At 45.0% G+C, this 15,230-nt stretch overlaps 1 protein-coding gene across 3 annotated transcripts in view; it reads right to left on the bottom strand.

The window, feature by feature from the left end:
* LRGUK (leucine rich repeats and guanylate kinase domain containing) overlaps positions 1 to 15,230 on the bottom strand; it is a 96,357-nt gene that overhangs the window by 67,594 nt on the left and 13,533 nt on the right. For all 3 annotated transcript variants that reach the window (XM_045191145.2, XM_053926663.2, XM_053926662.1), the window contains exons 4-6: positions 13,819 to 13,919; positions 10,398 to 10,479; positions 2,467 to 2,591 (exon numbers count right to left, since the gene is read on the bottom strand). In XM_045191145.2, the coding sequence (XP_045047080.2) occupies positions 2,467 to 2,591; positions 10,398 to 10,479; positions 13,819 to 13,919 (308 nt within the window). The remainder of the gene's footprint in view (positions 1 to 2,466; positions 2,592 to 10,397; positions 10,480 to 13,818; positions 13,920 to 15,230) is intronic.

Here is a 15,230-nt window from a genome sequence, read left to right as displayed (position 1 = left end):
GGGAGAAAAACCACACACGGTTCTTACTGAGGCAAAATGAATCTAAAAATTTGAAACGCACCGTCCTCACTTGGGAAGGAAGCACTTGCCACGACAGGCCCCCCAGGGAACCGCACTTCCCCTTATACGTATCACTAAAGTTGATGGCAGACAATGAGCTCTTGGTGTGTATAGTGAATTGTTCTTTTTTCTCCAACTGTAAAAGAAACTATTTTCAATAGTAAAGCAATTGGTTTTCTGCGTCCACAAATTACACAAATAAAAGCATTAAAAACTGTTGAAGAGCAGGGACCTGCAGCCAAGACTGCTCTACCCAGCAAAGATATCGTTTAGAATTGAAGGGTGGATAAGGAACTTACCAGACAAAACCAAACAAACAAACAACTAAAGGAGTTCATCATCACCAAACAATTATTATATGCAGTGTTAAAGGGACTTATTTAAGAAAAAGACCAAAACTATGAGTAAAATGGCAAAAAAAAAGCAATAATTGAATCTAAAAAACACACTAAGCAAACAAGAACAGATAATCATGGATACAGAGAGCATTTTGATGGTTGCCAGAAGGGGTGTGTGTGGGGGGGAATGGGTGAAGAGGTGAGGGGATTAAGAAGTACAAACAGGTAGTCACAGAATAGCCATGGGGATGTAAAGTACAGTATAGGAAATGGGGCAGCCAAAGAACCTATACCCATGACCCGTGGACATGAACAATGGTGTGGGGATGGCCTGAGGGAGTGGGAGTTACTGGCTGGAGAGGGGAAAAAGGGGAAAAATCGGGACAACTGTAATAAGATAATCAATAAAATATAATTTAAAAAAACTGTTGAAACAAATGCGTATCATTTTACTTTATGTGTTTTATTAACATAAGGAAAAGAAAACCTTCCTATTCTCAAACAGGAGTGATAGCATACCCTGTATGTTCTAGTTCATCCTGGGTGGTGTGTGTGGGGATTGGGAAACATCCACCTAGTCCATTCGTAGGAAAAAAATAAATCTTTTATGCTTTGTCCAAAAGCTACTTGGGATCAGCAACTGGCAACGTGGATTACTTCTTTACTGAAACTAACCTTAGGATGAAAGTGCTACGTGTTGGCATTCGTAATAATGAGTCCCACTCTCGGGCCCTTAAGCACACCCCCTTGTCTTTCTGCATATCAAGCTCCACCTGAGGAGAGTGGGAACGCCAATACAGTAAGACATGGAAAGAAAAGGGTAAGCTCCAACCGAACGGCACCTCCGGCCAATGATCCTTCAAACTACCCTAACTTTACAATGTGACTTTAAAGCAATTCTTAAATTTGCAATCCAACTTACGAAGTTCATTTTCATTTATGCTTTGCTGATACGCCTTGGTGGGCGGAAAACATGAAACCTCAGGGGGACGATTAAACCTTCCCATGCCTCGTGTCCATTCCCAGTCCTGGGAACCAGTCCTCTGCCCTCTCCTAACTCACTGTAAGGAGTGAAGGCTCTTAGAAACGCACTTCGATCTGCAAACTTGGGGGGGGGGAGCTAACATACAGCCCTCCATCAGCTATCTGAGGTTAAATAAGACAGGGGCAGTATGTTGCGTATGTCACAACTCTGCAGAAACCCAAGATATTCCAAACAACAGTTCAACACTCGGCTGCAGGAGAGTTTGCTGAGGAACTTAATAAGCTACCCGCCTCATGGCTTAAAATCCTCCCTGCCCACCTCGTGACAGATACAATAAAGAACAGAAAGCCACCCAAGGTTAAGAGGCAGGGGGGAAGAGGAAAGGAGGAAGAAAAAATGGATGATCCAGCAAGAATGTTATCAGCCTCCAAACTAGTGAGCTATGCTGTTATTTCAAAAATGCGGTGTGTGGGGGACTATTATGACCCTGCTGATTATTTTTGTAAGTTATCTGTATTTTCATTGAGTCACAGTCACATAGCAAGTTATGCATAGCTAAAAAAGAGTGCTCTCTATGGGGAAAAAACAAACAAGTTTAAACACTGATCGGAATTGCCCCTTTATTTTGGTTGTTAGAAGGGGAAACTAGCATATATTAATAGGAAAGGGCTGCAAAAATTCAGTGCCTGGAGAACGTCTGGGGTTCATTTGAAAGGAAAAGTGTTTATATAAATATAATGCTTAAATATGCTTAAATGTTATTTCACCAATAAGACATTATAAAATGTCTTAAATTGTTAAGAGTAAACCTCTCTTTCCCCCTGTAAAAAGTCAGTCTTTTGAAAAATTGAATTTGGATACCATGTTAGAAAATCAGTTTCCATTGGCATAAAGTATTGATCTCACACACACATATACACACACGCCAGATACGGAAAGGAGCAAGCAAACTGAACCCAGTAACATATCCGTAAAGAATTTTTTCTCTACAAAGCTGCAAATTCCTAAATAATTTTATGACTCATACACACACTAAAATGTTAACTCATACCTCTAAAGAATCACACCTTTCGCCGGACTCACCAGACACAGTATTTTGATGGGTAACACGCCCAAGCCGCTGATCGATGCGACCTTGTTCTGGGCCAGACTGAGGCGAGTCAGGCTGCCGCACAGCTCCAGCCCACGGATCTCTTCTATCTCGTTGCCTGTGTGCCAGGACTATGTTTAAGGAAAATGTTGTGAAAACATTTTAGAGAAAGAAAGCTGGTGGTAAATCAGCCCATAGCAAACACAGAGCAGTATTACGTGCTAATACAGGATGGTCAGTAACTCCTGAAACAGAGGTTCCACATGGAAGTTAATACTAGCACGACTTACAATTAACTCTCTAACGGCACACTGTGTGTGTGTATGTGTGTGTGCGTGTGCGCTCACATTTGCACCCAGAGAGGCCCACAGCCCTCCCCTCGGCAGCCGGCTTTCCCTTAGGTCCTGAGGTCTCCCAGAGAAACTCGGGTGCTTCCCCCAGGCAGAACCTCTGAAGAGTCGCATGCAGCAGGCTTTATCCCGGGCACAGCCAGGGCGCCGGCCTGGGAAGTGGCATCTGCCGCAAAGGGTGGTGCAGAGAAACCAGTGCCTGGTGCCGACAGGAAGAGCCCGCTCTGTGCCGATACTGCCCTCTCCCTTTAAAATAAATGAAACCATCACTCTGCCTTGATTTCCCCGTCCACTGGCGAAGTTTCTATTCGTTGCTGAAATTTTAACTTCTCTTCTGTGCTCTATCCTTGCAGGCACCTGAAGCTGTGATCTCAAAGTCAGCCCGTTCTCCTCACCTCTCTGTCCTCAAATCTCTTCGGCAGATTTCCAGGGTTTGACGCCATTTCCCCACCAAAGTTCAGTTTTCCCTCCCAAGTCTCTGAAGACATCACCATTTTCTTAGCCACTTGTAGCCTTCAGGGCATCCGATCCTTCACCAAAACCCGGCTTTTTTTTTTTTTTCCTTTAAAACACATCTTTAATTATTTGCTTCTTTTCATTCACTCCTCTGGCAACTTAATTAAGCTTTAGCACCAATGGGTACCTCTAACATCCTGCCCCCAAGCCACCTCATACCCTGTAGTCAGGTTAATTTTTTTTCAAAATATTGATTGCATATTAAGCTTCAATTAAACAATTCTCACAGGACGAATTCCAAATTCCTCACTCTAGACTTTAAGGCTCTTCACCTTGAGCAAAATCTATTTATTTAATTTCTCCCCCCTTATAATCCAATGAGAATTCTCTCATTCTGCCAGGTGAATATTCTCGACAGCTCTGGCACATGAACAAACGCATCGCCGCTCTCCTACTCCCTTCTAACCCCTGCCCGTTCCTCGGCTCGCTTTCAAATTCCGCTTTTGTTTTTCCTTTTTTCAAACATTCACATCCAACCAATATCTTCAGTATTTACTTTGATAGATAACCTCATTTTCTTTTTTATTACTTTTTAATTACATAAGTAAGTACAAATGATAGAAGAACTTATTCACAATATATAGTAGACAAAGGATAAAGAAGAGACATAAACTAATGGGAGGAAAAAAGACAAAACCACCCTGTTGAGCCCTGGCTGGTGTGGCTCAGTGGATTGAATGCTGGTCTATGAACCAAAGGGTCACTAGTTCGATTCCCAGTCAGGGCACATGCCTGGGGTGTGGGCCATGTCCCCACTAGGGGGCATGTGAGAGGCAACCACACATTGATGTTTCTCTCTCTCTCTTTCTCTCTCCTTTCCCCTCTAAAATTAAATAAATAAAATCTAAAAAAAAACAACCCTGTTGAAAACATAGAAAGAATATGTTCAGGATATTTCCAGAAGAGCAAATGTAAGTGGCTAATAAACATGTGAAAAGACACTTTACAAATTAAGACAAGGTGCTATTCTTCACCATCAGCTTAGCAAACATAAAAGGATTCAACATTTCAAGGGTTCTAAAGAACAGACACGCTGATACTACTGGGTGAGGATTCACTGTGATAGAGCCACTTCGGAGGTGACGTGGCGTGAGTAGGCCACAGCAGCCCCACTTCCTGGTATCCGCTCTGACAAACCATCCTTACAGCCTCGTCTGTTCAATTGCTAACCCCCTGGCTATCTGCTTCCATGAAGCACAGAATCAACCATCATGGAATCAGTTTTTCAACGAGGAAGGAAGGGATCACAGCATCACAAAAACATGTATTTTGCCTCATAATTATTTGTAGTTACCCTAACTCTACTACTTACATGAGTTAACTTATGTGAGTTAACTTCTCTCTGCTCAGACACCAGGGTGCCGTGAAGGCCAAAAGTTAGATTGTGCAAAACAACTAGGAAATGGGTGTGATGAGCTGCATGAGCCATAAAACACCTACAGTATAGGGCACTGTGTCCTTACTGACTTAGAAGCACGTGAGGCCAGGGGATCGCAGCCTCTACCACTCGGCCAATAGCACAAAGTGGAAGGTTCAAGGCCAGGATCGATTCTGAAAAGAACTAGTCTGCAGAAAGAGGCAAGTTAGGAACCAGAAGCAATGATGAGAAAATGTTGCCAAATGAACCAGAAATTCCTAGGTTTTTCTCATTGGTTCCATTCAGATTCAGTTGTTGGGCAGAAACAGGTTTGCTTGTTGTCAATACGCACTTTCAAATCTTTCATAAAGCTTCCTGCCAGAATGGCTCTGCAAATACACATCCATGCTTACTAACACTATGCTCCCTTCTGCGTCCATTTTCTTCAGGCGATTTAAGTAATTGTTCTGTTACTGAAACAGAGACCAGGTCTGTGCAGCTATGGATTGTAACAAAGGAGGTGGAACATAGAAAACGGGAGATTAAACTCTCACACAGCTACGGGTGGAATAAAATATCCTCTGAGGAGGCCGTCTTTGGCAAGAGGAGCTTCGAATGGCCATCTGTCTGGGTTCAGCAACAGTCATTAGGTCCTGTCTCAGGAGCACTTGAGTGCTGGCGGCTGCGCTCCAACTGAAACGAAGATCCCGTGAATCACGACAGAGTATATAGTGTCACACGTGCTCGTGGGTGGCTGAGCGGGAAGCAGTCCCACGGGGGGCAGGCGAGGACCAGAAAGCCAGGAAACAGGAACCCTGACGCCACGGAGAGGTAACGGGAGTTGACAAGGCAGGCTTGTTGAGCGCGTACACACTCATTTTCCAACACGTCAGAGGCTAAACGCAGTCCCCTTGGTACATGCAGCTGCTTGGCTTTGACCAGAACGGCGAGGCTTGTTTCATGGCGTTAATGTTGCCAGGGCCAAAGGAGGAGAAATACAGATGCGCCCCTTCTATCATAACAGGGGCTTCGGCAGCTACTGTCGCCGTCGCTCACAGCACAAGGAGTAGGAACTGACTGAACATTTCTATGGAGAAATAAGTTCATTTCAGAAAAACTGTCACTTTCCAACTATTCATTCCCCTATAGGTTTCCCGGTGTTTCAGGCACTATAAATGAATGAGGTTCTTGAGAAAGAAGTAGTTTTTTGGGTTTTTATTTTTTACAGGGGCACAGAAGCTTCCTCCCTGGTGGCTCCCACAGTCCCGTTCCGTGACTGCCAGCAGTGACAAGGGCCAACAGGCCAAGATGTGGTCCGCACAGGGCTCTGAGCTCACAGCCTTCAGGAGTACCTTTACCTCCCCGATCGCTTCTTTTCTTATTTTAAGACCCTTTGTAAAATATTACTTGCCCTTCCTGCTAACATTTTTCTTTCATGTTCTTTCCTAGGTCTTGGGACTTCTGGATAAGAAGAAATATAATCTGATAAGTCACTAATCTATTCCAATGAATTAGTTTACTGGGTTAATCCTCTTAGGTGTATTTTAATTTTAAAAGGACACTGTCAGGAGAAAGAGACTCCCAGAACCCAACATTATCATATTGTATTCCAGCCCTGAGGCCTTTTGTTCTGTGACTAAATCTCTTCCATGGAGTTTTAGATCCTGGAGGAAATGGGGCAAGAGAACCCAGCGGCACACAGGACTTCACAGCCAGGGAAAAGCCCAGCGATGCATTTTTTATACTTTGGTGATGCTGTTCACTGTTCACAGTGCTTGATATTGAATTATTCACTGGTTCGGTATTCACTATTCTTCATTTGTCTATGATCGCAAAATATGGCTCTGGTGTAGAGAAAACAGTTACTGAGAAATCCTGGGAATCTATCACGATTCTCTCAGTGGGGAGAGCAGCCACGATGGCTTCAATCCGAACCAGTCCTGAAAGATCTGTATCACCCTGCCAGCGAAAAATGTCCTTCCCTATAGGAATGAAATTCTCTAAGAAGTGAAACAGGCATACACTTTAAATGGCGAAGGGATGAAAGCAGCAATTGCGCAGTGAATTGCAACCTGGGAAAAACAATGGAATTCCAGAGACTAGTCTCAGTTCAACCATTTCCTGAATAATCCTGGGGACAGTTCGCTGAGTTTCCTGAGTCTCGGGCTCCTCCGCCATAAACATGGCAGTTAGTCCTGGATGATCTCGGAAATCCTGTCCGGATTTAAAAATTCTATGAATCATTGTTAAATTTCATAATTCTATAATCATAAAGCAGAGAGCCAGTCAGAATTTACAGGTAGAGAATAAACTGCAACCTTTCTCAGGAATAAGTAAATTACGTACATTTGGCAAAGTTTATCATCTTGCAATTTAGGATGATTATTAACTAATCATCAGTTACCCACATATGAAAGGACACAACAGCAGACTAAAATAAACGACGAAGTTCATCCCTTAAGTGCTCTCAGCGGTCCTGGGATCTGTCTCTTGCTTCAACAGGGTTTGGACGGAACAGACCTAGGGACGCCCCTCCTTTCCAACTACCCTCCATCTTCTTTTTTAGTCACCATCTTCGAAACCACCTCAGCCTTCCTCAGCCTCCAAGACCAGCTGGCAGCGGTTTTTCGACCTTAATTCTTCACTGCCAAACAACCATGAGCTCCCAAATTCGCCAGAATTATTCCACTGAGGTGGAGGCACTGGTCAACCACCTGGCCAACCTGCATCTGCGGGCCTCCCTACACCTACCTCTCTCTGGGCTTCTATTTCGACCGAGACGATGTGGCTCTGCAAGGCGTGGGCCACTTCTTCTGAGAGTTGGCGGAGGAGAAGCGCGAGGGCTCTGAGCGTCTCTTAAAGCTGCAAAACCAGCGCAGTGGCCGCATTCTTCTCCAGGACGTGGCGAAGCCTTCCCAAGATGAGTGGGGTAAAACTCAGGAAGCCATGGAAGCAGCCTTTGCCTTGGAGAAGACCCTGAACCAGGCCCTTTTGGATCTGCATGCCCTGGCTTCTACCCACACAGACCCTCATCTCTGTGTCTTCCTGGAGAACCATTTCCTGGATGAGGAGGTGAAGCTCCTCAAGATGGGCGACCACCTGACTGACATCCGCAGGCTGGGTGGCTCCCAGGCTGGGATGGGAGAGTATCTCTTCGAAAGGCTCACCCTCAAGCACGACTAGGAAGCCTTTGGAGCCCAGAGGCCTTCAAGGGGCCCCTCTGCATTTCCCTGGTATCTGGCTTTTGCCTGAGCCAGTGATAACCCTGAAACCCCACCCTGGAACCCTCTCCCATGCCTTGGACCAAATGGAAACAATAAAGTGTTTTGCAGCAAAAAAAAAAAAAAAAAAAAAAAAAAAGTTCATCCCTTAGAGTTAATTCATTCTGACGTATTAATATGGTCCACTACAATCACATTATCAGTATTACCAGCTTTAATAAATGATTTGTCTTTAAATCATGGTTCTGTGTTGTTTACTTTGATAATTACTTTTATTTAACTTTATTTTAAAGAAAAGCACCCTTTTCCCCCCTAAGTAGAAAAGTCATATATGCCCACTAAGGAAAGCTTGAACAAATATAAAAAGTATAAAAAAGGTAACAGTCAACCGTCTGAGGCCATCGGAGTAGGAAAGTGTGCCTTGCGAGGTGGAACAGGGAGGACTGACTGGTTTAGCGCTGAGGATCCCAAAGTGTGGCCCTCAGACCAGCAATACTAGCGGAACCTGGGCCCTCGTTAGAAACGCTCAACCTCAGTCACCTCCCCAGACCTACTCAGTGCGGGCGGCAACAGGCATTTCAACAAACCATCCAGGGCATTCTGAAGCAGCTGACCGGTGAAGCTTGGTGAATACTTATGTTCAAAGAAATTAATTTCTTATTTTCAGGCTTTTAAATGTGTTTGCTGACATAGGCACTCCACTGGCACATATATGGCCTGCTTTTTATTTACTTTTAAAAATATAATAAACACTCTCAAAACCACCACCGTCACGGTCACCCCGCCCCCAGCCCAGGAAGTAGAACGACAGCAGTAACTTGTATCCCTCTCCTATGTCGTCCTGGTGTCCCCTCTCGGAGACAGCCCACCATGCCACTTCCTCTTCCCTTTCCCACTGGCTTTATGCCCGAGTTATATTTAGCCCATTACGATCGCTCCTTACTGCTGCATGGGGATGTATTTCATTCCTTTCGCTCTGGTGTGATATGCTGCTGTGTGAGTACGCCACAGTTCATGCTTTCTCACACCCATGAGCATGGGGCCTGCTCCAGCTTTCTGCTAGCACAAGTGAAGCTGCTATGAGCATTCGTATTTCTTACACAAGCCTCCAGGTTCACACATGCTAACCCTTCCAAATGTAGGAATGAAAACCCTAGGTCATTGGGAACTTGGATGCTCAACTTCACAAGACAGTGGAAAAGTTGTTTTCCAAAGTGGCTGAACCAGAGACAGACTCAGAGAGAGCAGGAGGGCAGCTTCTGGGGGGTGTGAGGAGGTTGGGGGTGGAGCGATCCAGCGAAAAGGAAAAAGGACTCATGTACGTGGACAACAGTGTGGTGAATGCAGGGGGAGGGGAGTACAAGGGGCTTAAATGGTAATGGAAAAATACAATAAAAAATTAAAAAATATACATAAATGAAAAAAATAAATTGCCTTGGCAAAAAAAAAAAAAAGTGGCTGAACCAATTTCATACCCATAAGCAACATAAAGAGATCCTTTTAATCTACAGTGTTCCCCCACCCTTGGCATTTTTAGATTTCTTAAATTTTGTCCACTAAGCGTTCATTTTCACACCAAAGTTCTAAAGGGCGTGGTGCTGTTCTAAGTGTTTCATCAAATGTGAAGAAAGATATTTTCCCACCCAATGTAGCTCCATCCTCCCCGCATCCCAGCCTCATTTCAAGCATACGGGTGCATGCGCTGTGGCAACAGCCCCGGAACGGGTGCCAGGGCCAGTCCGTTTGTTTTCCACTCCGCCCTGAAAACCCTCGGGCCAGCAGAGAGAAACTCCCCGAGAAAGAGAGGGCGCCGTCCTCTGCCACCCAGAGGACGCCGGTCTCTGGTGTACAGAAGAGACTGAGAGCTCCTTCAACGCGCAGATCCCCCAATGAACCCCTTCAGACCTAGAAGCTGGAGCCGGCCCTCTTGACAGCTGCTGGCGTGGGAGCCTGACTTGAGCAGTGGGTCTGCTCCTGAGGTTGGCTGCCAATCAAAAGTTGTTTTTTTTTTTTAAACGAATGCCTATTTTAATACAATGGAGAAGCTTGCTATTTAAAGGGAGTTTAGTATGAATGCTTTCGTAAAATAAATAATTACTGATTTTCCTAATGGCCATATCTGGATTTTCAGACACTGAATTTTTATAAGATAGGGTGCATGTTTAAGTAAATTTGAAAAGGAGTCAGTTCAAACAGAACTTATTTGGTTGTAGAATTAAAAATAAGCCTGCATGTATTAGAATGACTGTCTAGCTTGGCTCTTCGGGTATAAAACGCTCTTGATAAGCTGTGACTTGCAGTCTTATTCCTTCGTAAATAAAACATCTTTCTTCATTTTGTGATTATTAATTCTTAATTATTTTAATGGGTCGCATACCTCCAGTAAATTGCTTATCCGGTAGCATTAATGCCGTCAGGTCTACACACACTTACTAATGGGTCTATTAACCAAATTTTCCTCTTTACTCAGCAAAGGATACTGTCCAAAATTAGTGTCGTGAGAGCCTCGTATGCCGACAAGTTGCCCATTTCAGAAATCTGGTTGCAGGAAAAATCGGCCTTCTGCGAAGAAACAGAAGCAGTTGTCGTCCTTTATTTTTCAGTCATCCTAACCACAATTAAATGCAGAATCAGAATGTCTTTCTGGGTGTAGAGTTAGAATTCTTTACTGGAAACACACGAAAGCTGAAACAGCCACCTCGGCCTCATCACTGTCTAGCAGGGGCCACAGAGGCCTGCCTCACCTCTGCCCTGAACCTCTCCCTGCGGCCAGAGCAGACGCCCCAACCCCAGCGCTCGGTTCCCGCAGCTCCTCCAGCTCCTCTCTCCGTTTCAGCTGTAAACTTTCCTTGTCTTCCTTTGGGACTTACCTCAGTTTCCCCTTACCCCCTGTCCTTCCGATTCTCTAATGCCCAGCAAACTGTGTTCACTCAGTGTACACGCAGATCGTGTTTCTTTGCCTTTTCTATTTTTTATCTCAATACATTCTCCACGTCACCCTCCTAATGCCAGAAAAATCTTCCTAATTCATCCCTCAGGTCAGAGCTCTTCAACTTAACACCCTTCCTCCAAATGGACTATTTCAGGAAAGCGTTTTCAGCAACATCAGTTGTGCCTACTTGAAAATATGAGATTAGAGAAATACAACATTAAATAACTTTAATTATTCATCTACTGGCAAACATAAACAAAAGTGATTTTTTTTTAAAAGGAAAAAAAATCCTAACTTTTTTGAAACACTGCATTGATTAATTTGCATTTTCTGGAAAACTATGAAGCAGTTACATAAACCACCATTCTTAGCTTCTTGTACCCTTTAAAACAGTGACTCCACCCTCAAAAATGTACTGTAACTACTTTGTCAATGCACTAAATACTAAATCCTTTAAATACTTAAAACTTGAAATGCTGAATTCTTTAAAAAAGAAAAATCGCCAACAACCGAAGCGGCGAGAGTGGAAACCTGGGCAAGTCGACTACCACACAGCACGGGGGCCGAACACACAGTCCGTCAAACACGCGTGGGAGCCACATGGAGACGGGATGTGCCGACGAGAACAAGTAAACAAGTCAGAACACAAATCCTCCCGCACGCACGAACTGCAACTACGCAAAATGCGCGTCAAGACTGAACTAAGACGTCAGTTTGGCATCATGCTGATGGAGCTTCGTGCTCCCTCTTTCCTTCTACATACGAGTGATAAACTGGGAATTTATAATTATCTGAGCTTGCTGAAAACTGGCACTTTTTCAGCAGCACCTTGCATTTCTTGTGCCACGGCACGCATCTCCCCGTGGCACCTATCCGCCCACGCCCGTCAGGGCTGCGTGCAGGCGCTGGGCCTGTGACCCCACGTGTGCTGGGAGGCCTGCAACAGGCAGGGAGGGCTCTGCCCCCTCCCTGGGGAGTCCCATGACTTCCAGAGCTTGTGGGAAGTACCCACCAAATCACCCACTGAGCAAACACATTCTAGGGGACACAGAGGTGACAGGCAAGTCCCTGCTCTTTAGGAAATGTGTGCTCTCCCTGGTTGGTGGCACAGGCTCTCAGATAATAAGTGAAAAGGGAGCAGAGCCTCCCAAGAGGGTGGGACGCTGGACGCAAGCCTGCTTTGCTGGGATGCGGTAGGCTTTGGGTCACAGGTATCGAGTTCAGTCCCAGCCCTGCTGCCTTCCCAGCAAAGGTTGGTAGATACCTAACCTTTCTGTACCTCCGTGTCCTCATCCGCAGAAGGGGGCCCTTCCAGCCACCTCGCATCTGTGTTGGGGGATTAAATAAGATGACGCACTGAGAACACCAGAGCCTCCGTCTCAAGTCCCCAACCCGTGGCTCCCACTCTCCAGGAACGCTGGGGACGGGGCGTCTGCCACCATGGTGGGGGCCTGTCATTACACGCCTGTCCAGATCCCCAGCATGGACGCACCAAGAGGGGACCCTAACATAAGCTGAGGGCTTGGGGAGACAATGAAGTATCAATTAGGTTCATAGACTGTAACGAAAGGACCACCCCAGTGGGGGGCAGGATGAATATGGGAAATCTTTATACCTTCCTCTCAATTTTGCTGTGAACCTAAAATTTCTCTAAGCAAACAACCAAAGCTGGGGTTATTGATGTTTTTGTGCATTTGTGGAGTCTTTGCGAGAGGCTGAGGTGAGGGTGTGAAGGGAAGGAGCTCCAGGGAAGTTCCTTCCAGGGCTGACTGATTTCCCGGACTAGGGCAGCTCGGGAAAGCCAAGCAGGGGCAGTGGAGCAATTCCGATAACCTGAGACCACGCTGCACACACACAGGCTCCCCAGGCCGCTTATCAGGGCAGGAACGCCACCCTGGCAGTCACTACGGTTTCAAAGGGGAAAAAACCCACTGCTGATAAAAATGGAGTCATGTGAACAAAGACGGGAAAACAAGAGGGCTGTCTCACCGGTGGGAGGGAAGTCAGATTCCACATTTGTGCAAACGCCGGCAGAATACTTTGGATCTAACTTAGTTCGGTTTATAAATAAAGTAAAACCAGTAGCTAATAAAAGGTAATAGTTGATGCCCATCCCTAAAAAACACTTTTAAATATCTGAGTCCAGTAGAGGCACATTAATCCCACGCCCTGTGGCACTGGTCCCCAAATTCGTCAGCACATTTGAGCCCCCAAAGTCCTCCCATCTCTGGCTGCAGGGTCCAGGCATCAGTGGTTTGAAAACTCCCCCGGTGACTGCAGCGTGCAGAAAACTCTGGAAACCACTACCCTATGACCTCTCTGCTCACGTGCAATCTACGGACCGGCAGCGATAGCAGCACCTGGGAGGTTGTTAAAAACCGCCCTCCTGGACCCCACCCCTGACCTCCTGGTCAGGCTCTCATTTCCACAAGAACCCCAGCTGATCTGCGTGCATGTGGCACCGCCTGCTGCAGAGCGAGCTGCTCCACCCACCGCCGCTCCCAGGGAGTTTAACTCTGCCCCAGAAAGGCAGAGGCAGCTGCACAGACGTGAGAATGCCGACCTGAAATCACTGCATCCCAAGAAAACTGAAGCCTGGGTCCAAAAGGAGGCAAAATCTGAGCCACGGGGAAACTGTTACAGATGTTCCGCGTATAAAATTATTCTGCTACGATAAAAACATACAAATAACTGGCATTTGAATGAGGGAGAGAGAACAGAGGGCAGCTAGTTCTTTGGTTTGAACACTAGGTTTCAGCAAAGCTCCCGAAAAGGATTACCCATGGACAGACCTTCTCCCTTTTCCAAAATAAATGATGCGTAAGTCGTCCTCCCTTTACTGCATTTCAAATACACTATTCACCCCAAGCTCTTATTCTCTCCAAATTTCCCATTTTAGTGCTGTTTTGCTTATGGACATACTTTGCAAACCAGTTAACATACGTAATTGGTGTACTGATAAAGTCTACCTTGAGATTTTTGGGTGGCTTGAAATTGAAGAACGCGGTCAGTTTATTTTGAGAAGCATTAAGTTCTAGAAGATAAGGCATACAGCTCACACAAGACAAATCTGGGGAGAAAAATATACAGCAAGGTAAGCCGATAAAATAAAAATTAGACTAAGTCATTAAAAACAGCATATGTTACACGAGAACATTTTTAAGTTATGCTACGTACACATCTTACTTATTCCGGACGAGTAAAATGAGTAACGTGTGTGAAACAAGCGTGCGCACAGCAAACCCTCCATTAGCCAGTAACTGAACCTTCTTCCCAGGGCCTCCCCACCTCCTCCACCCTTTTTCCACATTAGCCAAAAAACAAATAACAGGCCTCCTTGCTGCCCCAGCTCGCTCTTAGCAATTCAATGCTTCAAAATTTGCCAGCCTTAAAGGAAACAACAAGAAACTAGGGCCATAGATAATCCTCTTGAAAATTAGCCCCTATGCCAGAAGAAGAGGAAGAGAAAGAAATTGAAAACCTATTTGAAAAAATAATAAAGGAAAACTTCCCTAATCTGGCAAAGGAACTAGACATGCAAGTCCAGGAAGCTCAGAGAGTCCTAAAGAAGTTGGATCCCAGGAGAAACACACCAAGACACATCATTAAATTACCCCAGATTAAAGATAAGGAGAGAATCTTAAAAGTAGCAGGAGAAAAGGAGAGAGTTACCTACAAAGGAGTTCCCATAAGACTATCAGCTGATTTCTCAGAAGAAACTTTACAGGCAAGAAGAGACTGGAAAGAAGTATTCAGAGTCATGAAAAGCAAGGGCCTACATCCAAGATTACTGTATCCAGCAAAGCTATCATTTAAAATGGAAGGGCAGATAAAGTGCTCCCCAGATAAGGTCAAGTTCAAGGAGTTCATCATCACCAAGTCCTTATTATATGAAATGTTAAAGGGACTTATCTAAGAAAAAGAAGATCAAAACTATGAACAGTAAAATGACAGCAAACTCACAACTATCAACAACGGCACCTAAAAAAACAAAACAAAAAAACACAATAACAAACTAAGCAAACAACTAGAACAGGAACAGAATCACAGAAATGGAGATCACAGGGAGGGTTATCAGGGGGGAGGGGGAGAATGGGGGAAAAGGTACAGGAAATGAGGAACATAATTGGTAGCACAAAATACACCGGGGGGAGGTTAAGAACAGTATAGGAAATGGAGAAGCCGAAGAACTTACATGTACGACCCATGGACATGAGCTAAGGTGAGGGGTGGTAATGCTGGAGGGAGAGAGGTTGCAGAGTGGAGGGGGATAAAGGAGAAGAAAAAATGGGACAACTGGAATAGCATAATCAATAAAATATACTTAAAAAAGAGAAAGCCCCTAAATAACTGAATTAGGTCTTTTCAGAAAGACTGAAAA

The sequence above is a fragment of the Desmodus rotundus genome, chromosome 6 (genome assembly GCF_022682495.2).
Source record: "Desmodus rotundus isolate HL8 chromosome 6, HLdesRot8A.1, whole genome shotgun sequence".
NCBI lineage: Eukaryota > Metazoa > Chordata > Mammalia > Chiroptera > Phyllostomidae > Desmodus > Desmodus rotundus.
This window is presented reverse-complemented; position numbering and strand designations above follow the sequence as displayed.